General features: G+C 41.2%; 2 protein-coding genes across 2 annotated transcripts; one reads left to right on the top strand and one right to left on the bottom strand.

The window, feature by feature from the left end:
• Positions 1 to 205: 205 nt before the first annotated feature.
• LOC135550765 (derlin-2-like) lies at positions 206 to 18,053 on the top strand. Its single transcript, XM_064981869.1, has 7 exons — positions 206 to 333; positions 5,975 to 6,040; positions 6,205 to 6,278; positions 6,506 to 6,599; positions 7,010 to 7,205; positions 7,593 to 7,683; positions 17,577 to 18,053. The coding sequence occupies exons 1-7, from the start codon at positions 241 to 243 to the stop codon at positions 17,680 to 17,682; spliced, it is 720 nt and encodes a 239-aa protein (XP_064837941.1). The 5' UTR covers positions 206 to 240; the 3' UTR covers positions 17,683 to 18,053.
• On the bottom strand, positions 17,577 to 24,648 carry LOC135550764 (uncharacterized). Its single transcript, XM_064981868.1, has 8 exons — positions 24,505 to 24,648; positions 22,568 to 22,691; positions 20,406 to 20,463; positions 20,053 to 20,135; positions 19,704 to 19,865; positions 19,519 to 19,576; positions 19,186 to 19,268; positions 17,577 to 19,015 (listed from the first exon to the last, which is right to left on the bottom strand). Exons 2-8 carry the CDS (start codon positions 22,674 to 22,676, stop codon positions 18,825 to 18,827), a joined length of 744 nt encoding a protein of 247 aa, XP_064837940.1. The 5' UTR covers positions 22,677 to 22,691; positions 24,505 to 24,648; the 3' UTR covers positions 17,577 to 18,824.
• Positions 24,649 to 25,377: the final 729 nt, after the last annotated feature.

The following is a 25,377-nucleotide window of genomic DNA, read 5'->3' on the forward strand; positions in this document are numbered from 1 at the left end:
GAAAATGCGGTCCCATGTATACAAAATCTCACTCCCCCTTCATCCTATTCGCTGTAGAGACATACGCGGCCCAATCAAATATTGCCATTGTTTGTTCTACCATATGATTGACAGGTTTGTGGTTCGCTCAAACAAAATAAACAAACCAATGACAGATAACAGAAACTCACAGAAACTCCCCTTTATCACACCCTGTGATGACGTGTCAAGAAAGTGCCGGAAGCGTTCAGTTGTGCCAAAATGGCTTATCAGACTGTTCAACAGGAATATTTACAGATTCCTTTTGTGACTCGGGCATACACAACTGCCTGTGTTCTGACTACCGCTGCTGTGGTAAGATATTTTAATTTAATCTAAAACACGTTCTTGTCGGCAATGTAGATGGGGTAAGGGCTTGGCCGTGGATGTCAGTCTGCTAAGGTTAGCTGGTAGCTAACGCCGTCTCGTTGGCAAAACACTAGGAACCAAACGGGGAGGGACCTACCTGGATTTGTCCAATAGAAACTTTAGTTTTTGTTGCGAAATTAAACGTTTGATACCTGCTTGGACTAATGATTACATCCCAACAGTGTACGTCAATTAGCTACTGTAGACAGCTGTGTTAGTGTCGCCAAATGAACGTTCTTGTTTGGACTGTAACCGACCTTGATATAATTGATCAAATTTGCAAGGGTCAGTAACTAGCGCAGGTCTCCAACCTTTTTCTAGCATGAATTATACTTTTAGAAAATGAAACATGTCGTGAGCTACTCATTTACTTTCTATCTTTCAAACGGCATATTGTTCTCTTCACTCCCCTGCAACTCTTCGTCTTTAGTGTACAAGAGAAAGGAGTGCACTGTTTGTCAATATACCTGGTAAAATAATGGTTAATGGGGGCCCTATAAAATCTGTAATTGTTTTCCCCCATTCTGTTATATATTTTCCCAAATTGTTATCTTAGTTTTATTTGATCTGTTTTTAGATTTTTGAGGGGGGCTTCACTCTCAAAATTAGAATTGTTCATAGTGAAACAATGAGGGGGGGGGGTCGAATAAAATGAGCACAATTTCATTTGAGTGTAATTACTCTTTAATTGCACATCTTGTGTGCTTTCAAATGTGCCAGTCTAGTGATGGTACTGTACTGCTTCTGCTCATTTCATGGCAAAGTTTGCAAATAATATATACAAATATACTTTCTCATCATAGACTAATGCCAGGTAAGCCTACTTTGCAGTTAACATTCAATTGAAGGTTTTTGTGAAAGTATTTCTGTCAACCCACCAGACTGTTATCCCGACCCGACAACTTGCTTCTAGTGATGAACATTCCGTGTCTTTTCTGTGAAGCGGATCATTTGGCTCTGTTCACATAAAGGAAACCTTCATTTGGCTCCCAAACGGCTTAGTTCAGTAAATCTTAAAAGTTATTTTTATTTAACTAGGAAAGTCAGTTAAGAACAAATTCTTATTTACAATGACAGCCTGCCCCGACCAATCCCGGACGACGCTGGGCCAATTGTGTGCCACCCTATGGGACTCCCAGTCACAGCCAGATGTGATACAGTCTGGATTCGAACCAGGGACTGTGTAGTGACGCCTCTTGCACTGAGATGCACTGCACCACTTGGGAGCCCGATTGACCTAAAACCATGAACAAAAAAAAGTAAATTCTAATTGAAAGCCTACAGTTGCCTACCATTGTCAGATTGTGAAATGTGAGTAAAAATACATTAGATGACCTGCAAAAAAAGACTCAATTTAACACACTGAAAAAGTGACTGGACCAGAATGAGGCTCTCCTCACTACAGTGCATTCGGGAACTATTAAGAACCTTAACTTTTTCCACATTTTGTTACGTTATACTTATTCTAAAATGGGTTACATTTTTTTTATTCTCATCAGTCTACACACAATACCCCATAATGACATAGCAAAAACAGGTAAGCATATTAAAAATAAACAGAAATTGCATTTACATGGCCTCCCGCGTGGCACGGTCTAAGGCACTGCATCGCAGTTTTAGCTGTGCCACTAGAGATTCTGGGTTCGAGTCCCGGTCGTGACCGGGAGACCCATGGGGCGGTGCACAATTGGCCCAGCCTCATCCAGGTTAGGGGAGGGTTTGGCCGGCAGGGATGTCCTTGTCCCATCGCGCACTAGAGACTCTTGTGGCGGACCGGGTGCAGTGCACGCGGTCGCCAGGTGTACGGTGTTTCCTCCAACACATTGGTGCGGCTGGCTTCTGGGTTAAGCAGGCATTGTGTCAAGAAGCAGTGCGGCTTGTCTGGGTTGTTTCGGCAGATGCACGGCTCTCTGCCTTTGCCTCTCCCGAGTCCGTACGGGAGTTGCAGCGACGGGACGAGACTAACTACCAATTGGATACCACGAAAATGGGTAAAAATATATATACATACACAGTGAGGGGGAAAAAGTATTTGATCACCCGCTGATTTTGTACATTTGCCCACTGACAAAGAAATGATCAGTCTATAATTTTAATGGTAGGTTTATTTGAACAGTGAGACAGAATAACAAAAAAGCATGTCAAACATGTTATAAATTGATTTGCATTTTAATGAGGGAAATAAGTATTTGGCCCCCTTCAAATAAACCTACCATTTAAAATTATAGACGAATAAAATTATAGACAGATTTCTTGGTCAGTGGGCAAACGTACAAAATCAGCAGGGGATCAAATAGTTTTCCCTCATATCTCAGCCTTGAGTCTTCTTGGGTATGACGCTACAAGCTTGGCACACCTGTATTTGGGGAGTTTCCCCCACTCTTCTCTGCAGATCCTCTTAAGGTTGGAAGGGAAGCATCGCTGCACAGCTGTTTTCAGGTCTCTCCAGAGATGTTAGATCGGGTTCAAGTCCGAGCTCTGGCTGGGCCAGTCAAGAACATTCAGAGACTGGTCCTGAAGGCACTCCTGCGTTGTCTTGGCTGTGTGCTTAGGGTTGTTGTCCTGTTGGAAGATGAACCGTTGCTCCAGTCTGAGGTTCTGAGCGCTCTGGAGCAGGTTTTCATCAAGGATCTCTACTTTGTTCCGTTCATCTTTTCCTTGGTCCTGACTAGTCTCACAGTTCCTGCCGCTGAAAAACATCCCCACAGCATGATGCTGCCACCATCATGCTTCACTGTAGGGATAGTGCCAGGTTTCCTCCAGATGTGACACTTAGTATTCAGGCCACTGAGTTCAATCTTGGTTTCATCCGTTTCATTCATTCTCCTGGTCTGCGAGTCCTCCAAGAGGGCTGTCGTGCCCTTTTAGAGGAGTGGCTTCCGTCGGGCCACTCTACCATAAAGGCCTGATTGGTGGAGTGCTGCAGAGAAGATTGTCCTTCTGGAAGGTTCTCCCATCTCCACAGAGGAACTCTGGAGCTCTTTCAGAATGACCATTGGGTTCTTGGTCACCTCCCTGACAAGGTCCCTTCTCCCCCGATTGCTCGGTTTGGCCGGGCGGCCAACTCTAGGACGAGTCTTGGTGGGTTCAAACTTCTTCCATTTCAGAACGATGGAGGCCACTGTGTTCTTGGGGACCTTCAATGCTGCAGACATTTTTTGGTCCCCTATCCCAGATCTGTGCCTCGACACAATCCTGTCTGAACTCTACGGGCAATTCCTTCGACCTCATTGCTTGGTTTTTGCTCTGAGATGTACTGTCAACTGTGGGACCTTTTTGTATAGACAGGTGAGTGCCTTTCCAAATCATGTCCAATCAATTCAATTTACCACAGGTGGACTCCAATCAAGTTTTAAAAACCTCTCAAGGATCAATGGAAATGAGATACACCTGAGCTCAATTTCAATTTGTCTTTATGGGGTATTGTGTGTAGATTGAGGATTTTTTAAATTTAATCAATTTTAGAATAAGGCTTGTAACATGACTGTGGGGAAGGGTTCTGAATATTTCTGAATGCACTGAACGTCCATTATCTTTTCTACATACTTTTATAGCTGGTTTTAAGTTAACACTGAAAGCGTTTTTCCATCTCCAATGCATTAACATAATTGTTAAAAAAACATTTATTTTACATTTTTTGGCCCGCCCAACGATTTCAGTGGCAGAAAAATCCCTGTTATTGCCTACCTTTTACTTAACTACCATTTTGTACGCCAGATATGTCTTAATTGTGCGTTACCAGAAAGGTCTATACAAGGGCCCAAAAAATCTTTCAATTGTTTGCCTGATTCAGTTTAATAGAAAGAATATCACATTTAGTTTAAGTCCACAACACTGCTTAAACCATGTCTGGACGCCACTTTTGAAATTTGGGTGGGGGGGTGTGAATGAATTTCATTTTGGATGTAGTTACCCTTTCAACTGAGCTGCACTGGGGTCGAAGCGCCATCATGGTTAGATTAAGACACTGTGGAGCCGGCGCAAGATATGGGTTTGAAAACGTTTAATTGAACAACAATTAAGGCTATTGATTGGCTTACACTGCCATTCCAAAATGGCTGTGGTGTCTACTGCTGGCTGGCATGAGGATGAGAAGGGCATTTTTCCAGATAAACTAGCAGTATTTCAATCTTCTCAATGTATCAGTTTGGATAAAGGTCACATTTGGAGTACCGAGGCATATCCCATTGCTGCATCGAGGTACGTTTTCCGCCTCCTCCGTGGCGTCTTAATTTAACCATGATGGCGTTCTGACTCCAGTGCAGCTCAGTAGCGGCAGGGTAGCCTCGAGCTGACAAGGTACAAATCTGTCGTTCTGCCCCTGAACAGGCAGTTAACCCACTGTTCCTGGGCCGTCATTGAAAATAAGAATTTGTTCTTAACTGACTTGCCTGGTTAAATAAAGGTAAAATACATTTAAAAAAGTATAAACAAACGTAACGAGTTGGAATTTGCTGGCTATTGTAAGTCTGAAGTATGCAAATCATATCATTCTACCAGGTAGGCATAGGCTACTTTGTAGTTAGCATTTAATTGAAGGTTTTTGGGAAAGCCTTTCCATCTCTACCAGAAGGTTATCATAAGCATCATCGCTAACAGCTACACGAAGTGTAGACATACAGTACGCGCGCACCACACACAGACAAGGGCATTCCTGTGCCGAAAATACGAATCACTGATTCATATCAAATCAAGTTTTATTTGTCACAAGCCGAATTCAACATGAGTATACCTTACCGTGAAATGCTTACTACGTGCCCTTAAACAATGACACTTTGTTCTTGTCTTATGATTAATTTGGGCAAGTTAATGCATTTTTTAATAAGTTCAATACGTGTAATTGATTTCCTACCAAATTCAATAGCAATTAAAAATATATATATTGTTGAATTCCGTGATTCTGTCCGCGTTCTCTGCAACAGATTCTATAGGGCCCTACTATACAAAGCGCCACAATAGATTTTTCAACTACCTTGTTCTTGGCAATTGACTTTCTTTATTCACGATTCCTTGGAAAAAGTGTCTTTGAAATGTCAGTGTGCAGGTTGGTCTACAAAAATTTAAAACTCAAGCGATATTAAATCCATGTTTTGAGAGATGCCCCCTGAATGTGTATCGATATTTATTTTGGACGTACTGTGTGGTGCGCTGTCATCTACTGGCAGCTAAAATGACGAGGGAACTCCTCACTCTGAAACTTGGATTGAATATCTTTGAGTTTTTGTAGAGCCACCTACAACTTGAGACTTTTCTAATATACTTTCTTAGTTCTAGATTCAGTAAAACATTTATCGGCGACTACGGGTTAGTAGAAAAATCTATGGCAGTTTTTGTATAGGGCTTTCCTGTAACACCAAGTACGGAAACATGGTTATCACATCAGGCGTACAAACTGGTAGCTACTTTTGACCTTAGTTAACCTCCGCATGCAAACCATAAAGTTGCAGTTTATTAACTGCTATTAAAAAGAATGCCAATAATTCCAAGATTGGTTGTTCATGGTTGACTTTACTTTGAATTTTCAGACGAGGTGTATAATCAGACCAGGTGAACTACTGATTGATGTTTTCTTTGCTCCCACCCTCAGCAATTAGAACTCATCACACCTTTCCAACTATACTTCAATCCTGATTTGATACTAAGGAATTATCAGGTAAGTACATGCAATCATCTGCTGTTTAGCTACTGTATCAGGTAAGATTTTTTTTTGTTTAGAGTTTTTAATCTTAGGCCTTTTGTGTAAATGTAGCAGTTTTTTTTTTTTTTTTTTTAACTATGAGATGCAAGGTTGACTGATTTCTCTGTTCTGTCTTGTAGGTATGGAGACTCATAACCAACTTTTTATTTTTCGGTCCAGTTGGCTTCAACTTCCTTTTCAATATGATTTTTTTGTATCCTTTTTCCACTGCACATGTCTTGCTCTGAGTTTACTTGTGAAATTGATGTTTGCATATTTATTTTCATCCCCTTTGATTGGAAGCACTATGCTACTCATAAAATGCTTGTCTTGAACAAGACTAGCCATGTTTCATCAATTTGTAATCATGATGCATCTGTCTAATTATAGGTTAAGTGTTTGCTTTGCACTTGCCAGATTTCCTTAACTGTTGGCTTCCAGGTACCGATACTGTCGTATGCTGGAGGAGGGCTCTTTCAGGGGCCGCACCGCTGACTTTGTCTTTATGTTCCTCTTTGGTGGACTTTTGATGACTGTATCCTTGTTCTGTTACTGTCATGGTCTTAGTTTATACTGCAGGAGTCAAGACATGTTCAATACCACATAGACTTAATTTATTTGTCACATTCTTAGCAAGCTTCTGATTGAGCTCTTACTTGGGCCTACTGTTGTACAATGCTGTATGTGTGTACATTAAATATCTACAGGTGCCCCTATGAGAAGCTCTTGAGAAACAGTCACACACCTTGCCCGCTGATTTCTTTTCAGCTGTGTTTAGGCTAGTTGTCATAATTATCATTAACTGGTTGGCTGCAGTTAATAGCAGCATAACCTAAGTAAAGAGAAAATCAACTAAAATAATTCTGACTGTTTATGGACTGCAAAACACCCACTGTATGCCAATTCAATCCACCAATAACTTTTTTTTTCTCAGTAAGCACATAGATATTTGGCACCTTTGTGAGTCTGGTGTTCTTGGGCCAAGCCTTCACCATCATGCTGGTGTACGTGTGGAGCAGGCGCAACCCCAATGTTCGCATGAACTTCTTTGGTCTGCTGAACTTTCAGGCGCCTTTTCTCCCGTGGGTGCTCATGGGGTTCTCTCTGCTGCTGGGCAACTCCATCATTGTGGATTTACTAGGTACAAGTCACCCTAACCACCATGAATAATTTCTGTAATGCATCAACGTTATTAATGGCTTTAAGATCCACAAGGGCATTGCCTTATTGACCATTGAGGAGTGGGACCGGTACGATACCAGTATTGCGATACTCGTAAGTATTGTGGCAAGGGAAAAAACCACAGTGGATTTAACTCTTCAGGAAAACAGCCCTAATGTTGTCATCCAGAGTCACATTTATTTATTTCCCAAGCTATAGCACACTATTTTACATACAGCAGTTTTTTTAAAGCACCAAAGAGTTTGTTTTGCTTTGTCTTTTCATTTTTGCCATGGAAAGAATATCGCGATACTGATGTAGTCACATCCCTAGTGAATTAACTGGTCAATGTACTCCCTTCCCTAAGGTATCGCTGTGGGTCATGTCTACTTCTTTCTTGAGGATGTATTCCCAAACCAGCCAGGTGGTGGCAGATGGCTCAAGACTCCTTTTTTTCTGTAAGTTTGGCCATTTATAAGTCTGATATGGTTCTAGTACAGTCCAGGAATGAATGCATTATTCTTACGTCTAAAACTGCAGTGTTTAGGCCATGAGTCTGCTGAGAGATGGTAATGTTGCTGGAGAGACAGGGGCATGTTAGAGTAAGCAATATTTATTCTTATATGGATATTGCCAACATTAACAATGTTATAATAACCAATGTTTGGGCATGGTCTTAAGGTAAGCTGTCCTTGGAAAAGGCCATAAATGGTTTGTTGATTGGTATGATGATTCTAGAAAACGAAAGGCACATCAATAGCTAAAAGTAGAAACATACCATTCATTTATCAGATCAGCAATAGCGTTGGGGGAAATAAATTTATAGGTACATGTCGCAATATTATTTGGATGATTATTTTGGACGATGAAGTATTGATACTTTCACTCCAAGTATTGATTTGTAATAAATCTTATTTTTAAATAGTGAGCCAACATGTTTTCAGCCCTTTTATTTCCATGACTGATCAAAACTAATTTCTCATGCTCTCTCTGCAGCAGTCATGGTGAGCAAAATGTTTGGAATTTCAAAGCACAACAAAATCACAGTATAGAATCGTGATACTTAGGTGCCAATTCAATTTGTATCGTGATAATATCATATCGTGAGGTCCATGGCAATTCCCAGCCCTAATGAGCAACATACAGTGCATTTGGAAAGTATTCAGACCCCTTGACGTTGTCCACATTTTATGTTACAGCCTTATTCTGAAATTGATTAAATTGTTTTACTTCCTCATCAATCTACACACAATACCCTAAAATGACAAAGCAAAAACAGGTTTTTAGAAACTGAAATATCACATTTACGTAAGTATTCAGACCCTTTACGCAATACTTTGTTGAAGCGTCTTTGACAGTGATTACAGCTTTGAGTCTCTTTGGGTATGACACTACAAGCTTGGCACACCTGTATTTGTGGAGTGTCTCCCATTCTTCTCTGCAGATCTTCTCAAGCTCTCTCAGGTTGGATGTGGAGCGACTCTGCACAGCTATTTTCAGGGCTCTCCAGAGATGTTCGATCGGGTTCTAGTCCGGGCTCTGGCTGCGCCACTCAATGACATTCAGACTTCTCCCGAAGCCACTTCTGCTTGTCCTGTTGGAAGGTGAACCCTCATCCCATTCTGAGAACCTGCCCCAGAGTGCGTAGGACTTCAAGGCTTTTACTGTAATTTGCTCTGTCCTGACTACTTTACCGTAGGGATGGTGCCATATTTCCTCCAGACGTGACGCTTGGCTTCATCAAACCAGATAATCTTGTTTCTCATGGTCTGAGAGTCCTTTAGGTGCCTTTTGGCAAACTCCAAATGGGATGTCATATGCCTTTTACTGAGGAGTGTCTTCTGTCAGACCACTCTACCATAAAGGACTGATTGGTGGAGTGCTGCAGAGATGATTGTCCTTCTGGGAGCTTCTCTGATCTCCACAGAGGAACTCTGGAACTCTGTCAGAGTGACCATTGGGTCCTTGGTCACCTTCCTGACCAGGGCCCTTCTCCATCGATTGCTCGGTTTGGCCGGGCGGCCAACTCGAGGACGAGTCTTGGTGTTTCCAAACTTCTTCCATTTCAGAATGATGGAGGCCACTGTGTTCTTGGGGACCTTCAATGCTGCAGACATTTTTTTGGTACCCTTTCCCAGATCTGTGCCTCGACACAATCCTGTCTGAGCTCTACGGACAATTCCTTCGACCTCATGGCTTGGTTTTTGCTCTGAGATGCACTGTCAACTGTGGGATCTTTTTGTATAGACAGGTGAGTGCCTTTCCAAATCATGTCCAATCAATTGAATTTACCACAGGTGGACTCCAAGTTGTAGAAACGTCTCAAGGATGATCATTGGAAGCGGGATGCACCTCGGCTCAATTTCCAATCTCATAGCAAAGGGTCTGAATACTTATGTGACTTGTTAAGCAACATTTTGAACCTGTTTAGGCTTGCCATAAGGGTTGAATATTTATTGAATCAAGACATTTCAGCTGTTTATTTTGGATAAATTAGCAAACATGTCTAAACTTCATAATTATGTGGTATTTTGTGTAAAATTATGTATTTAATAAATTTTAAAATAAGAAATGTTTTTTGTGTGGAAAAAGTCAAGGGAGACCCCTTGATTTTTTTTTCTCCACATTTTGTCACAGCCTGAATTTAAAATCGATGAAATTGAGATTTTGTGGCATTATGTTTTTAGAAATGTTTACAAATTAATAAAAAATGAAAAGCTGGATTCTCTTGACTCAAGTATTCAACCCTTTTGTTATGGCAAGACTAAATACAGTTGTATGAAACAGTTTGGGCACCCCTGACAATTTCCATGATTTCCATTTATAAATAATTGGGTGTTTGGATCAGCAATTTCATTTTAATCTATCAAATAACTGATGGACACAGTAATATTTCAGTAGTGAAATTAGGTTTATTGGATTAACAGAAAGTGCAATATGCATCAAAACAAAATTAGACCGGTGCATAAATTGGGCTCACCAATAGAAAAATCACATTAATATTTAGTAGAGCCTCCTTTTGCTAAAATAACAGCCTCTAGACGCTTCCCATAGCCTCTAATGAGTGTCTGGATACTGGATGAAGGTATTTTGGCCCATTCCTCCTTACAAAACATCTCCAGTTGAGTTCGGTTTGATGGTTGCCGAGCATGGACAGCCCGCTTCAAATCATCCCACAGATTCTCAATGATATTCATATCTGGGGACTGGGATGGCCATTCCAGAACATTGTACTTGTTCCTCTGCATAAATGCACGGGTAGATTTTTGAGCAGTGTTTTGGGTCATTGTCTTGTTGAAATGTCCAGCCCCGGCGTAACTTCAACTTTGTGACTGATTCTTCAACATTATTCCCAAGAATCTGCTGATATTGAGTGGAATCCATGTGACCCTCAACTTTAACAAGATTCCCAGTACTGGCACTGGCCACAGCCCCAGCCCCACAGCATGATGGAACCACCACCGAATTGTTGAACGATGCACAGTGACACCATCTGCAACAAGATGTTGTCAGTCTTTGGAGGTGGTCTGTGGGCTGTTTGACCGTTCTCACCATCCTTCGCCTTTCCCTCCGATATTTTACTTGGCCTGCAACTTCTGGCCTTAACAAGAACTGTGCCTGTGGTCTTCCATTTCCTCACAGTGGACACTGACAGCTTAAATCTCTGTGATAGCTTTTTGTAGCCTTCCACTAAACTATAATGTTGGACAATATTTGTTTTCAGGTCATTTGAGAGTTGTTTTGAGGCCCCCATGTTGCCACTCTTCAGAGGAGTCAGAGAACAACTTGCAATCGGCCACCTTAAATAACATTTCTCATGATTGGATGTACTTGTCTATGAAATTCAAGGCTTAATGAGCTCACCAAACCAATTGTGTGTTCCAATTAATCAGTGCTAAGTAGTTAGGTATTCAAATCAACAGAATGACAAGGGTGCCCACATTTTTGCATAGCCTATTTTTCACATCTGATTTAATTTCATACAACTTAATATTGCTACACTAAAAATCTTTGTCTGGACAATACTCCAGTACTCGGCTTTTATTAGAAAATGAATGGCATGCCACTGGTCATTTTCTGTGACGACAGAGTAAATTATTATGCAGCCTCAGGGGTGCCCAAACCTTTTCATATGACTAAGTTTAGGAGTGAAAATGTGCTTAAGTTGCATGGACTCACCGTGTGCAATAATGGTGTTTAACATGATTTGTAAATGAGTACCCCATCTCTGTACCCAACACATCAAATAAAATGGTATTAGTGACATGTTCCGAATAGAACAGGTACTGTGAAATGCTTACTTACAAGCCCTTAACCAACAATGCAGTTCAAGAAAGAGTTAAGAAAAGATTTCCTAAATAAAGTAACACAATAACGAGGCTATATACAGGTTAGTCAAGTTATTTTGTACATATAGGTAGGGGTAAAGTGACTATGCATAGATGATAACGAGCGACTAGCAGCTGTGTAAAATCAAAGGGAGGGTCCTAGACTTGGCGCTCTGGTACCGCTTGCCATGCGATAGCCTAGAGAACTGCCTATGACTTGGGAAACTGGAGTCTTTGACAACTTTTGGGCCTTCCTCTGACACTGCCTAGTATATAGGTCCTGGATTAGAGGTCGACCGATTATGATTTTTCAATGCCGATACCGATTTATTGGAGGACCAAAAAAGCAATTTGGTTTAAATAATGCAAAAACAGTGTAGGAGAAGGAAGTAGAAGTGTAATATGTGCCATGTAAGAAAGCTAACGTTTCAGTTCCTTGCTCAGAACATGAGAACATATGAAAGCTGGTGGTTCCTTTTAACATGAGACTTCAATATTCCAAGGTAAGAAGTTTTAGGTTGTAGTTATTATAGGAATTATAGGACTATTTGTCTCTATACCATTTATTTCATATACCTTTGACTAATGGATGTTCTTATAGGCACTTTAGTATTGCCAGTGTAACCGTTCCATATTTTATCTAACAGATGGCATCCATAAGTCTAAATATTCCTGTTACATTGCACAACCTTCAATGTTATGTCATAATTACGTAAAATTCTGGCAAATTAGGCGGCCTGAACTGTTGCATGTACCCTCTGCGTGCAATGAACGCAAGATAAGTGACACAATTTCACCTGGTTAATATTGCCCGCTAACCTGGATTTCTTTTAGCTAAATATGCAGGTTTAAAAATATATACTACTGTGTATTGATTTTAAGAAAGGCAATGATGTTTATGGTTAGGTACACATTGGCGCAACGATACGCACCGCATCGATTATATGCAACGCAGGACACGCTAGATTAACTAGTAATATCATCAACCATGTGTAATTAACTAGTGATTATGATTGTTTTTTACAAGATACGTTTAATGCTAGCTAGCAACTTACCTTGGCTTAGTGCATTCGCATAACAGGCAGTCTCCTCGTGGAGTGCAATGTAATCAGGTGGTTAGAGCATTGGACTAGTTAACTGTAAGGTTGCAAGATTGAATCCCCCGAGCTGACAAGGCAGTTAACCCAACGTTCCTTGGCCGTCATTGAAAATAAGAATGTGTTCTTAACTGATTTGCCCAGTTAAATAAAGATTAAATAAACGTGTTTAAAATGTTAAAAAATCTGTTGAAAAAGCAGCACTAAGGTCTAGGAGCACGAGGACAGATGCAGAGCCTTGGTCTGTTGCCAATAAAAGGTAATTTACCACCTTCACAAGTGCAGTCTCAGTGCTATGATGGGGTCTAAAACGAGACTGAAGCATTTAGCGTATACAATGTTTGTCTTAAGGGAGACAGTGAGTTGCTGCGCAACAGCCTTTTCTAAAATTGAGAGGAATGGAAGATTCGATATAGGCCGATAGTTTTTTAAATATTTTCTGGGTCAGGGTTTGGCTTTTTCAAGAGAGGCTTTTATTACTGCCACTTTTAGTACACATCCGGTGACTAGAGAGCCGTTTATTATGTTCAACATAATAGGGCTAAGCACAGGGAGCAGCTCTTTCAGTAGTTTAGTTGGAATAGGGTCCAGTATGCAGCTTGACGGTTTAGAGGCCATGATTATTTTCATCATTGTGTCGTTGTATAGTCCTAAAACACTTGAGTGTCTCTCTTGATCCTAGGTCCTGGCCGAGTTGTGCATACTCGGGACAACTGAGCTCTGATGGAATACGCAGATTTAAAGAGGAGTCCGTAATTTGCTTTGATATTTTCCTCAAAGAAGTTAATGAATTTATTACTGCTGAAGTGAAAGCCATCCTCACTTGGGGAATGCTGCTTTTTAGTTAGCTTTGCAACAGTATCAAAAATAAATTTTGGATTGTTCCTATTTTCCTCAATTAAGTTGGAAAATAGGATGATCGAGTAGCAGTAAGGGCTCTTCGATACTGCACGGTACTGTCTTTCCAAGCTCGTCGGAAGACTTCCAGTTTGGTGTGGCGCATTTTCCGTTCCAATTTTCTGGAGCTTGCTGCAGAGCTCTGTTTTTTTCTGTATACCAGGGAGCTAATTTCTTATGAGAAATGTTTTTAGGGGTGCAACTGCATCTAGGTTATTGCGCAAGGTTAAATTGAGTTCCTCAGGTGGTTAACTGATTTTTGTCCTCTGACTTCCTTGGGTAGGCATTGGGAGTCTGGAAGGGCATCAAGGAATCTTTGTTGTTTGTGAATTTATAGCACGACTTTTGATGCTCCTTGGTCAGGGTTTGAGCAGATTATTTGTTGCAATTGCAAACGTAATAAAATGGTGGTCCGAGAGTCCAGGATTATGAGGAAAAACATTAAGATCCACAACATTTATTCCATGGGACAAAACTAGGTCCAGAGTATGACTGTGACAGTGAGTAGGTCCAGAGACATGTTGGACAACACCCACTGAGTCGATGATGGCTCCGAAAGCCTTTTGGAGTGGGTCTGTGGACTTTTCCATGTGAATATTAAAGTCACCAAAAATTAGAATATTATCTGCTATGACTACAAGGTCCGATAGGAATTCAGGGAACTCAATGAGGAACGCTGTATACGGTCCAGGAGGCCTGTAAACAGTAGCTATAAAAAGTGATGGCGTAGGCTACATAGATTTCATGACTAGAAGCTCAAATTTCAAATTTCATCAAAGCTCTTTTTTTTTTTTTGTAAATTGAAATTTGCTATCGTAAATACCTCTGCCTTTGCAGGATTCACGGGGGATATGGTCACTAGTGTAACCAGGAGGTGAGGCCTCATTTAACACAGTAAATTCATCAGGCTTAAGCCATGTTTCAGTCAGGCCAATCACATCAAGATTATCATCATTGATTAGTTAATTGACTATAATTGCCTTTGAAGTAAGGGATCTAACATTAAGTAGCTCTATTTTGAGATGTGAGGTATCACGATCTCTTTCAATAATGACAGGAATGGAGGAGGTCTTTATCCTAGTGAGATTGCTAAGGCGAACACGGCCTTGTTTAGTTTTGCCCAACCCAGGTCGAGGCACAGACATGGTCTCAATGGGGATAGCTGAGCTGACTACACTGACTGTGCTAGTGGCAGACTCCACTAAGCTGGCAGGCTGGCTAACAGCCTGCTGCCTGGCCTGCATCCTATTTCATTGTAGCGCTAGAGGAGTTAGAGCCCTGTCTATGTTGGTAGATAAGATGAGAGCACCCCTCCAGCTAGGATGGAGTCTGTCACTCCTCAAAGGCGGGGCGGCAGTGTAGCCTAGTGGTTAGAGCATTGGACTAGTAACCGGAAGGTTGCAAGTTCAAATCCCCGAGCTAAACAGGCAGTTAACCCACTGTTCCTAGGCCGTCATTGAAAATAAGAATTTGTTCTTAACTGACTTGCCTAGTTAAATAAAGGTGTAAAAAAAAAAAGGCCAGGCTTGGTCCAGTTTGTGGGTGAGTCCCAGAAAGAGGGCCAATTATCTACAAATTGTATCTTTTGGGACGGGCAGAAAACTGTTTTCAACCAGGGATTGAGTTGAGACTCTGCTGTAGAGCTCATCACTCCCCCTAACTGGGAGGGGGCCAGAGACAATTACTCGATGCCGACACATCTTTCTAGCTGATTTACACGCTGAAGCTATGTTGCGCTTGGTGACCTCTGACTGTTTCATCCTAACATCGTTGGTGCCGACGTGGACAACAATATCTCTCTACACTCGCCAGTTTTAGCTTTAGCCAGCACCATCTTCAGATTAGCCTTAACGTCGGTAGCCCTGTCCCCCGGTAAACAGTGTATGATCGCTGGATGATTCGTTTTAAGTCTAATACTGCGGGTAATGGAGTCGCCAATGACTAGGGTGTTCAATTTGTCAGAGCTAATGGTGGGAAGCTTCGGCGTCTCAGACCCCGTAACGGGAGGAGTAGAGACGAGAAGGCTTGGCCTCAGACTCCGACTCGCTGCTTAATGGGGAAAACCGGTTGAAAGTTTCTGTCGGCTGAATGAGCAACACCGGTTGAGCATTCCTACAGCATTTCCCTCCACAAACCATGAGAAAGTTGTCCGGCTGCGGGGACCATGCGAGTGGATTTATACTATCTGTACTTACTGGTGGCACAGACGCTGTTTCAGCCTTTCCTACACTGCCTAACGATTGCGTCTGAAGCTGGGCTTGCAGCACAGCTATCTTCGCCGTAGGCGATCGTTCTCCTGTATATTGTGAGTACAGCGACTGCAATTAGAAGGCATCATGTTAATGTTACTACTTCGCTTCGGCTGTTGGAGGTCCTGACGAACCATGTCCAGATAAAGCGTCCGGAGTGAAAAAGTTGAATGAAAAATAGGTGCGTGAGGGGGAAAAAATATAAATGGTAATTAAAAAGTAAAAACCGTAAAGTTGTCAGGTAGCAAAGTAAGGTTGGCAACAAAACGCACAGCAACACTTAAACAAGTCTGCAAGTTGTGACCGGAAATGGCGTCAGCAATGCAGCAGCAATATATTGGGGACTATTTCAACAGGAGGTAGCTATCACTCACCGCCACATTGTAATCTTTGAGTCCTTGAACATTTGGTTGTTTACATATAATTTATCAACCACTAGATGAATGTTCTGTTACTCTGCTCGGAGCCTTTTGAAAGTGGGGTACAGGGCACGTCGTCTCTCCACTATTTCATGAGGAAATTGTTCATTAATAGAGAATGGGGTGTTCAATTCCCTACCCTGTTGTAACAAGGCAATTTTCATTTTGTAGTGGGTTAGCATAACTACGATCGGACGGGGCCATCCCTCTGCTCTGCCACCGACACGGTGAGCTCTTTGAAAATCAATTGTTTCCACATGTTCGTCTGACATCTTGAGATTATGTTTCATGAACACCTTGACTTTTTCCCTCTGTTGACTGATAGTTTTCGTTTTTGTTCTCCTTTATTCCCATTTAACATTTTTCATAATTATGCACGTTAGATATAGTAATTCAGCTTTTATTGTTTTATCATACCGTAGCCTCTCTGAAGTGTCTTTAAGGGAGTCCACGGTAGTTTTCAATATCTTATTTTCAACTCGTATTTCTCCCATTTTATTCCTGTAATCCATTCCTGTTTTTGAGGCCTCAACCTCCCCCAGTACCCCAGGCAATAGATCCAGTTTAACTGCTCGCTCATGCTTGTAAGTAATGCTCTATCTTCTGGAGACCGTTATAAAAACGTCCCCACCAATGTTAAATTTAGAATTTTAGACTGCGGCTTCCTTCCGGTTTCATTCGCAAAACTCGAGGAAAGGTCTTCCCTTGTTCGCTTCGATGTATCTTTTTCGAGCAAATCAAAATTCTGATCAATATATGGTTCCAGATTCTCTATATATCCATAATGTTTGTTTTGTAGTTATCAGCTAATCATTTTGTGTGATTTAATTCATGGAACAAGCTGTGCTAGTTTACCACGCTGCCACGTTATCAACACCTGTTTTAGTACTTAAGCTTCCCCTCCTACCCGACAGTCTCCAGATTTCCATCTAACTAAAGGCAATTTTAAAGTAAAGTATCATCTAACTTGGCATTTCAGCGGTGGGGCGCACAACAACGAGACGTGCACTTAAATCCCATACAATAATCTGGAAATATAAACAACTTTATTCTCAATGTATTTTGTTTATTCTCAAAATATTGCCACTTTATTCACCAAATGTTATTTACTTTTCTCTAAATATTGACACCTTTTTAAAGTACTATCATGCAAAAAAATAATAATCCAAGTACCACCACCCATGCTGTTTACAATTCAAGCCATTGTAATGTCACTTTGTTATGCAATAAAATTTGGGAAAAGTCCAGGGGTGTGAATACTTTCTGAAGGTACTGTATTATTAAAATTATCTTAAGCATATTGTACCTCGTTTTGGTTTGTGTATATATAACCTGTCTCTGTTATTTTGTCTCTACCACAGTAAGATGCTGTTTGACACTCCAGAAGAAGATGCCAACTACAATCCCCTTCCCGAGGAGCGTCCAGGGGGGTTCGCATGGGGAGAGGGACAGCGCCTCGGGGGTTAACCTAGCCCCCCACCACAGGATCACTTTATGGACATTCCCTTAGCGAGACAGAGGGACAAACTTGGTCTTTTTTTTTCTTGACTTATTTCTCTAGTTCTGAATGGAGAACGCCAGTATCCAACCAGAGCTTTTCTGAGATTGGTGTGTGGCTTACATCTCCCTCAAACTATTCTATAAGCCAGACTGTCACTTTAAGACCACATGAGGACGTTACAACAGCAAGGGACTTTTGATGGGGAACCTTTGGCTGTGTTGATGTTTGGCTTTATCTCTGGGGGAATATTGTCAATATGGGAAACGGAGGCAAAAATCTGAATTAATTCAGATCTGGAGTTTTTTCTCATTTTACTTCAATAAATATATATAATTAACGTGTGGCATATTGCTGGATATATTTTCTTTGTCAGTTTTTTTATAAAGCGTTCCATATTTGATTTATTTCATTAATGTGATTTCAGACCCAAAAGAGTGCTTGGATGCACTAGGCATCAACAATGTGAACTCTTGCATAACTTACATATTGAATAAAAGCACACATTTTGTTTATTGCAACTGTAGAAACAATTATTACTGTAACTGCAAACAAATCAAACTGCATACATTGCTTACCCTCCTCTGGTAGAAGACATTGCAGTGTATGGAAGGTTTCAGAACACTTTAGTTCAAAGGGGCAATCTGCAATTGGTACACCCATTTTGGACTTTGTATTCTAATTGATTCTAAAGAATAAAACTTGTAAATCCCTCAAGAGCATAGTTCAACTGTCAGAACCTAAAATATAGAGTATAAAATGTACACAATGGTCAATATGCATATTGAAACTACACAGCTTCTCTTTTTTTTCTATACCTTCTCACGACAGCACAATAAGTTTCAATTACAAAGTATACCCTGAAACACAATTAAATTGTGTTGAATTCTTGGTTGTAAGAAAGTACACATTGTAATGAGATCTTCTTGGTAAATACCAGGCAGCTATACCAGTTGGCAGAGGACTGAAGTAAAGCATTACCAAATAAATTAGTAAACATTAAAGCTGTATCAGATGAGGCTAGTTGTACAGAACATCTATTTTGGTCTAGCAGGAGTATACATTATGTGCCACCACAGTGTCTTTAAAGTAGGCTCTGTTGCTTCTGGCCTTATCCCACATCATCATAGTCCTCCTCACCCTGAGAGTCTGTTCCAATGTCATCGTAATCCTCTGAGATGCTGTCATGACACACGTCCTGACACACCTCTGTCTCTGTGTGATGGTACGGTGGAGGAGTGGCCTCGTTATCTACTTTCACATTGTAGGGTAGCTCTGCAAGGTTCTCACAGTTTTTGATCTCTGGAAAGCAAAGACACATTGACAGTTGAAGCTGCCCAAAATATGTTTTCTTACTGTGGGCTTAAAGGTTCCTATTGTGAATGTTATACACAACAGCTTATCCTAATATTACTCCCATTGTGTGCTCATGATTGCATTTCAATGCTCATCCCATGAAACCTGATGCTTACCGGGGTAAGATGTGAGAAACTGTGTCCTGGGTGGTAAAGGAGTCAAATCATCCTTCAGATCTTTGGGATGATATTTGCTGCTCCTGGATAAGGGAGAAACCCAAGAAATTAGGTGTCCACCTTGGAAAATGCTTTTGACAAGCCCCCTCTCACGTCCCCGGACTACTGAAAATCCCTAAAACAAATGGCCCTATATTGTTGATTAAAAGGTTTGAGGGGAATACAGGACCAAAATGGTGGTTTTGTGTTAATGAATGATGAGTCAACAAAATCACTCTATAAATATCCATTGAAATGTTAAGTTACATCAACTGAATAGTGCAAGACACTTACTGGGCATAATACTCAGGCATTGTGTGACTTGGCGAATTTGTATTGTATTGTTCAGCAGCTGTAAAAAAGATGATAGTTGTTGAGACAATGTGCACAGACTTTGAAAAAGATAGTTCATATCAACAGTGTCTAGTATTGTCTCTGTTGCCTCTGGCCTTATCCCACATCATCATAGTCCTCCTCACTCTGACAGTCTGCTCCGATGTCATCATAGTCCTCTGAAATGCTGTCATGAGACACGTCCTGACACACCTCTGTCTCAGTGTGATGGTACGGCGGAGGAGGGGCCTCGTTATCTACTTTCACATTGTAGGGTAGCTCTGCAAGGTTCTCATAGCTTTCGCTCTCTGGAAAGCAGACACAGATTAACCATTGAAGCTGACATTGAACACCCAAAAGGTGTTTTCTTACTGTGGGCTTAAAGGTTCCTATTGTGAATGTTATAACACAACAGCTTTATCCTTGTGTAATATTACTCTCATTGTGTGCTGATGATTGCATTTCAATGCTCATCCCATGAAACCTGATGCTTACCGGGGTAGGATGTGAGAAACTGTGTCCTGGGTGGTAAAGGAGGCAAATCATTCTCCAGATCTTTGGGATGATATTTGCTGCTCCTGGATAAGGGAGAAACCATGGGGAGAAACCTGAGAAATTAGGTGTCCACCTTGGAAAATGCTTTTGACAAGCACCCTCTCCCTCCCCCGGACTACTGAGAATTCCTAAAACAACTGGCCCTATATTGATTTAAAGGTTTGAGGGAAATTGAGGACTAAAGGTATGGTTTTAATTGTGTTAATGAACAACAAAACCAATCTCTATATAATGTCAATAAAATGTAGGTTACATTTTCATCAGCTGAAAACGGAATAGTGCAAGAGACTTACTGGGCATAAGACTCGGGGATTGTGTGACTTGGCCTATTTGTATTGTATTGTTCAGCAGCTGTAAAAAATATGATAGTTGTTGAGACAATGCACAGACATTTAAATAGACTGTTCATATAAGTAGTGATGAAAATGGACCTGGAATTCCAACAATAGTGCTTTTAGTGATGTACACTGAACAAAAATATAAACCCAACATGCAACAATTTCAAGATTTTTATGAGTTACAGTTCATGTAAGGAAATCAGTCGATTGCAATAAATTGATTAGGCCCTAATCTATGGCTTTCACATGACGGGGAATACTGGTATGCATATGTTGGTCACAGATACCTTAAAGAAAAGGTAGCGGCGTGGATCAGAAAACCAGTCAGTATCTGGTGTGACCACCATTTGCCTCAAGCAGCATGACACATCTCCTTCACATAGAGTTGATCAGGCTGTTGATTGTGGCCTGTGGAATGTTGTCCCACCCCTCTTCAATGGATGTGCGAAGTTGCTGGATATTGGCGTAAACTGGAACACGCAGTTGTGCGTGTCGATCCAGAGCATCCCAAACATGCTCAATTAGTGACATGTCTAGTGAGTATGCAGTCCATAGAAGAACTTGGACATTTTCAGCTTTCAGGAATTGTGTACAGATCCTTGCTACATGGGGCTGTGCATTATCATGCTGAAACATGAGTTGATGGTGGTGGATGAGTGGCATGACAATGGGTCTTATCACGATATCTCTGTGGATTCAAATTGTCATCGATAAAATGCAGTTGTGTTCGTTGTCCGTAGCTTATGCCTGCCCATACCATAACCCCACTCCCACCATGGGGCACTTTGTTCACAAAGTTGACATCAGCAAACTCCTCACCCACATGATGCCAGACACGCTGTCTGCCATCGGCCTGGTACAGCTGAAACAGGGATTCATCCATGGCCATCGACGGTGAACATTTGCCCACTGTAGTTGGTTACAACACCGAACTGCAGTCAGGTCAAGACCCTGAAGAGGATGACAAGCGCACAGATGAGCTTCCCTGAGAGGGTTTCTGACAGTCTGACAGTCAGAAATTCTTCATTTGTGCAAACCCGGCCTCCTGGGTGGCGCAGTGGTTAAGGGTGCTGTACTGCAGCGCCAGCTGTGCCATCAGAGACTCTGGGTTCGCGCCCAGGCTCTGTCATAACTGGCCGCGACCGGGAGGTCCGTGGGGCGACGCACAATTGGCCTAGCGTCGTCCGGGTGAGGGAGGGCTTGGTCGGTAGAGATGTCCTTGCCTCATCGCGCACCAGCGACTCCTGTGACGGGCCGGGCGCAGTGCGCGCTAACCAAGGTTGCCAGGTGCATGGTGTTTCCTCCGACACATTGGTGTGGATGGCTTCCGGGTTGGATGCTCGCTGTGTTACGAAGCAGTGCGGCTTGGTCGGGTTGTGTATCGGAGGACGCATGACTTTCAACCTTCGTCTCTCCCGAGCCCGTACGGGAGTTGTAGCGATGAGACAAGATAGTAGCTACTAAAACAATTGGATCTCACGAAATTGGAGAGAAAAAGGGGTAAAATTAAAAATAAAAAAAATGTGCAAACCCACAATTTCATCAGCTGTCCGGGTGGCTGGTCTCAGACAATCATGCAGGTGAAGAAGCCAGGTGTGGAGGTCCTGGGCTGGTGTGGTTACACGTGGTCTGCGGTTGTGAGGCCGTTTGGACGTACTGACACATTTTCTAAAATGACGTTGGAGGCTTATTGTAGTGAAATTAACATTAAATTATTGGTAACAGCTCTAGTGGACATTCCTGTCGTCAGCATGCCAATTGCACTCCCCTCAACTTGAGACATCTGTGGTGGCATTGTGTTGTGTGACAAAACTGCACATTTTAAAGTAACCTTTTATTGCTCACAGCACAAGGTGCACCTGGGTAATGAGCATGCTGTTTAATCAGCTTATTGATATGCCACACCTGTCAGGTGGATGGATTATCTTGGCAAAGGAGAAATGCTCACTAACAGGGATGTAAGCAAATGTGTGCACAAAATTTGGGAGAAATAAACATTTTGTTTGTATGGAACATTTCTGGGATCTTTTATTTCAGCTCATGAAAGATGGGACCAACACTTTACATGTTGCATTTATATTTTTGTTCAGTGTAATAGCATCATTGAAAAAACATACCTTTCTTGGAGATACACTTGTTGATAAAGACAAAGATGAGGCCTATTACCAAGGATACAAAAATCATTCCAAGAACCACCCACAGCAAGAACTCTCGTAAAAGTGCCATTGGTGATCTAGTCCACTGCAAACAAAAGTGCCAAAATATACATGTAAGTAACTGATTATGAACTTCAGATGAATTTGAGGACCTCATGAATTCCACAGCAATGGCTACTTGAAATATTTTGCAAGGAAAGTAAATCAACATTGTTCTGCATTTCAACTTTTCAATTCAGTGGTTCAGTGATTTATTGGAAACATGAGGACTTTGAACATTTAAGTTTGGTTCTGAATCTCCATTGTATGTCACTTCCCCTTTTCTGAGCTGACCAGGTCATGTGGTTATTTTAGACTGCACTGTATATGAGCAGACAATTGTACTACATCAAAGGTGTAAGGCAAAAAGTGATTAGATTTTTACATAATATATTGTTGTGACATCTCTGATTCTTCAGCTTTTTTGACTGTCAAGCTCAACCCTGAGCACCCTTACATATACACTACTGTTCAAAAGTTTGAGGTCACTTAGAAATGTCCTTGTTTTTGAAAGAAAAACTTTTTTTTGTCCATTACAATAACAACAAATTGATCAGAAATACAGTGTAGACATTGTTAATGTTGTAAATGACTATTGTAACATAAAACGGCATATTTTTTCATGGAATATCTACATAGGCGTACAGAGGCCCCTTATCAGCAACCATCACTCCTGTGTTCCAATTGCACGTTTTTAGCTAATCCAAGTGTGTTTAAAATGTTATCATTTTAAAAGGCTAATTGATCTGTCACGAGTCCGACCGAGGGTGGCTCCCTTTCCCGGTCGGGTGGCGCTCGGCGGTTGTCGTCGCCGGCCTATGAGCTACCACTGATTGTTTTTTCCTCCCCCTCCTTGTATGTTTATTGTTAGCACCTGTTGGGGAGTCATTAGTTGGGCTTTATTAGACAGCCGGCCCGCCTGGTTCTTTGTGTGGGATTAATTATTGTGACCTTCGGTTATGTACTAGAGGAACGTGTTTGTTCCCGGTCGTGTTGCTGTTGTACTGTTTTCGTCCCCGTGTTTGGGGCATTTGGTTTTGGAACACCCTGTGTTGTGTGAGTGCATTAAAGAGCACAGTATTGCAATCTCTGTTTCCTATGTCTGACTCCACACCCACGACACCCGGAGCGTTATATGATCATTACAAAACCCTTTTGCGTCGTGCCTAAGAACAGTCCTAGTCGTGGTATATTGGCCATACACAATCGTCGGGCCTTAATGCTTAATTATATAATTGAAAAATAAGTTACATATAATTTACATATAATACAAATTGACATTTTTACTATAATTAATGTTAAGTTTTAAAATGTCTCATTAACCGTGTTTGCCACAGACACAGCTGGTAAATGGTACTAATTCACACTTAACTCTGTGACCAGAGCTTGATGTAAATTACCTCAGTTTATCAGACAACATCCTTTCACAGCTGCATATGATTTTATAGAACAATGTGTCTAAATAACTTTCAACAATATCATTTTTTATACACAATACAAAGATGTTGCAGAGTAGGCTATTGTTAAATTTGTATGTATTTATTGTACTTTAACAGTTGATCTCAGCATACATGATAAATTAGTCCTTTATTATCTTATTATAAACTACCATCACCAACAGTAATTATCATACAAAATAAACCTCAGCTTGGTCTGTAGTTTATTCTTATGCAATTTCAGTTATTTTATCAACACTTAATCAAATAATAACAATATCACCTATTGTATTTATTTTACAATAATGTTCTATGGTCAGCACGGTTTTATAGTACACTAGAATAAAATATTTTGAATACAAAGAAGCATTTTCTTGTTCTTATGACAATAGAATACACTCAAAATGATAGCATATGCCTTACCTTACAAGGAAAGTCAAACAGCTGAAAACTAGGGTTGTGTGGGTCAATGATATTCTCACTTCTAAGCTGTGTACAGAAGATAGGGAAACTCTTATGGTGGCACAATGCATTTCTGAGATCTGCAGCCGACTCATTTCCTCTCAACCATATTTAAGGAACTCCCAGCTACTTCCCCCACCCATCACTCCGCTCCACTGGTTCAGATACTTTTATAGACCCTGTTGAGCTGTTGAGACCATGCAGAGTGTGAGGATGGGTGAGGCAGTGAGGGAGAAGGGGGGGGGGGTGTATGTGGCTGTTAATATTTGTTAGCTAGTTTGTATGGATAGTTCAACAAGTAGTTTGAGTCAAAGTAATATTGTCTTGGGTGAAAGCACCACATACTGAATGGCATCACAACATTTTAGATGTGATCTCTCGACTGGTGGTGCGTAGAAATGCCGCATTTGCGTCCATTTGGCAACTCGTAAATACGACCTTCCTACTGGGAAAAATGCGTGTGAACGCCCCTCCAATCTTTAATTATGACTAGGAAAATTGGGAATGATCTCTTGACCACCGATCATTCCCACATGCTGAACTTTGAGATCACGCACCACTGAAAAAGGCAACAAACACAGTGGTCAATGGTGAGAATGTTTATTGCGTTCCTTCCAAGCTCTGAGCATGTGAATGCCCAAATCGTTCCTCTGAAGTAAGCAAGACGTTCCTCCGATCACTCCGACATGATATGAATGCGGAAAAAGAGTTTCCCCACTTGGAAATGATCAGAAGCAGCCAATAGGAAGCTCTATGCCAGGGGTGTCAAATGCATTCGGTCTTCAATATATGGTTTATTTTATAAAATAGAAGTTTCGTAAGGCTTTGATTGTT

Source organism: Oncorhynchus masou, chromosome 12 (genome assembly GCF_036934945.1).
Source record: "Oncorhynchus masou masou isolate Uvic2021 chromosome 12, UVic_Omas_1.1, whole genome shotgun sequence".
Lineage (NCBI taxonomy): Eukaryota > Metazoa > Chordata > Actinopteri > Salmoniformes > Salmonidae > Oncorhynchus > Oncorhynchus masou.

What these genes read in the sequence shown, in the direction of transcription:
- LOC135550765 (XM_064981869.1), top strand. Translation starts at nt 241, where the DNA reads ATGGCTTATCAGACTGTTCAACAGGAATATTTACAGATTCCTTTTGTG. An exon ending in CTTTTCAATATGATTTTTTT is followed by an intron (nt 6,279 to 6,505) that starts GTATCCTTTTTC and finishes GTTGGCTTCCAG; the next exon opens with GTACCGATACTGTCGTATGC. An exon ending in CTCAAGACTCCTTTTTTTCT is followed by an intron (nt 7,684 to 17,576) that starts GTAAGTTTGGCC and finishes TCTCTACCACAG; the next exon opens with TAAGATGCTGTTTGACACTC.
- LOC135550764 (XM_064981868.1), bottom strand. Translation starts at nt 22,676, where the DNA reads ATGGCACTTTTACGAGAGTTCTTGCTGTGGGTGGTTCTTGGAATGATT. An exon ending in ATCCCCGAGTCTTATGCCCA is followed by an intron (nt 20,136 to 20,405) that starts GTAAGTCTCTTG and finishes TCCCTTATCCAG; the next exon opens with GAGCAGCAAATATCATCCCA. An exon ending in ATGCCTGAGTATTATGCCCA is followed by an intron (nt 19,269 to 19,518) that starts GTAAGTGTCTTG and finishes TCCCTTATCCAG; the next exon opens with GAGCAGCAAATATCATCCCA.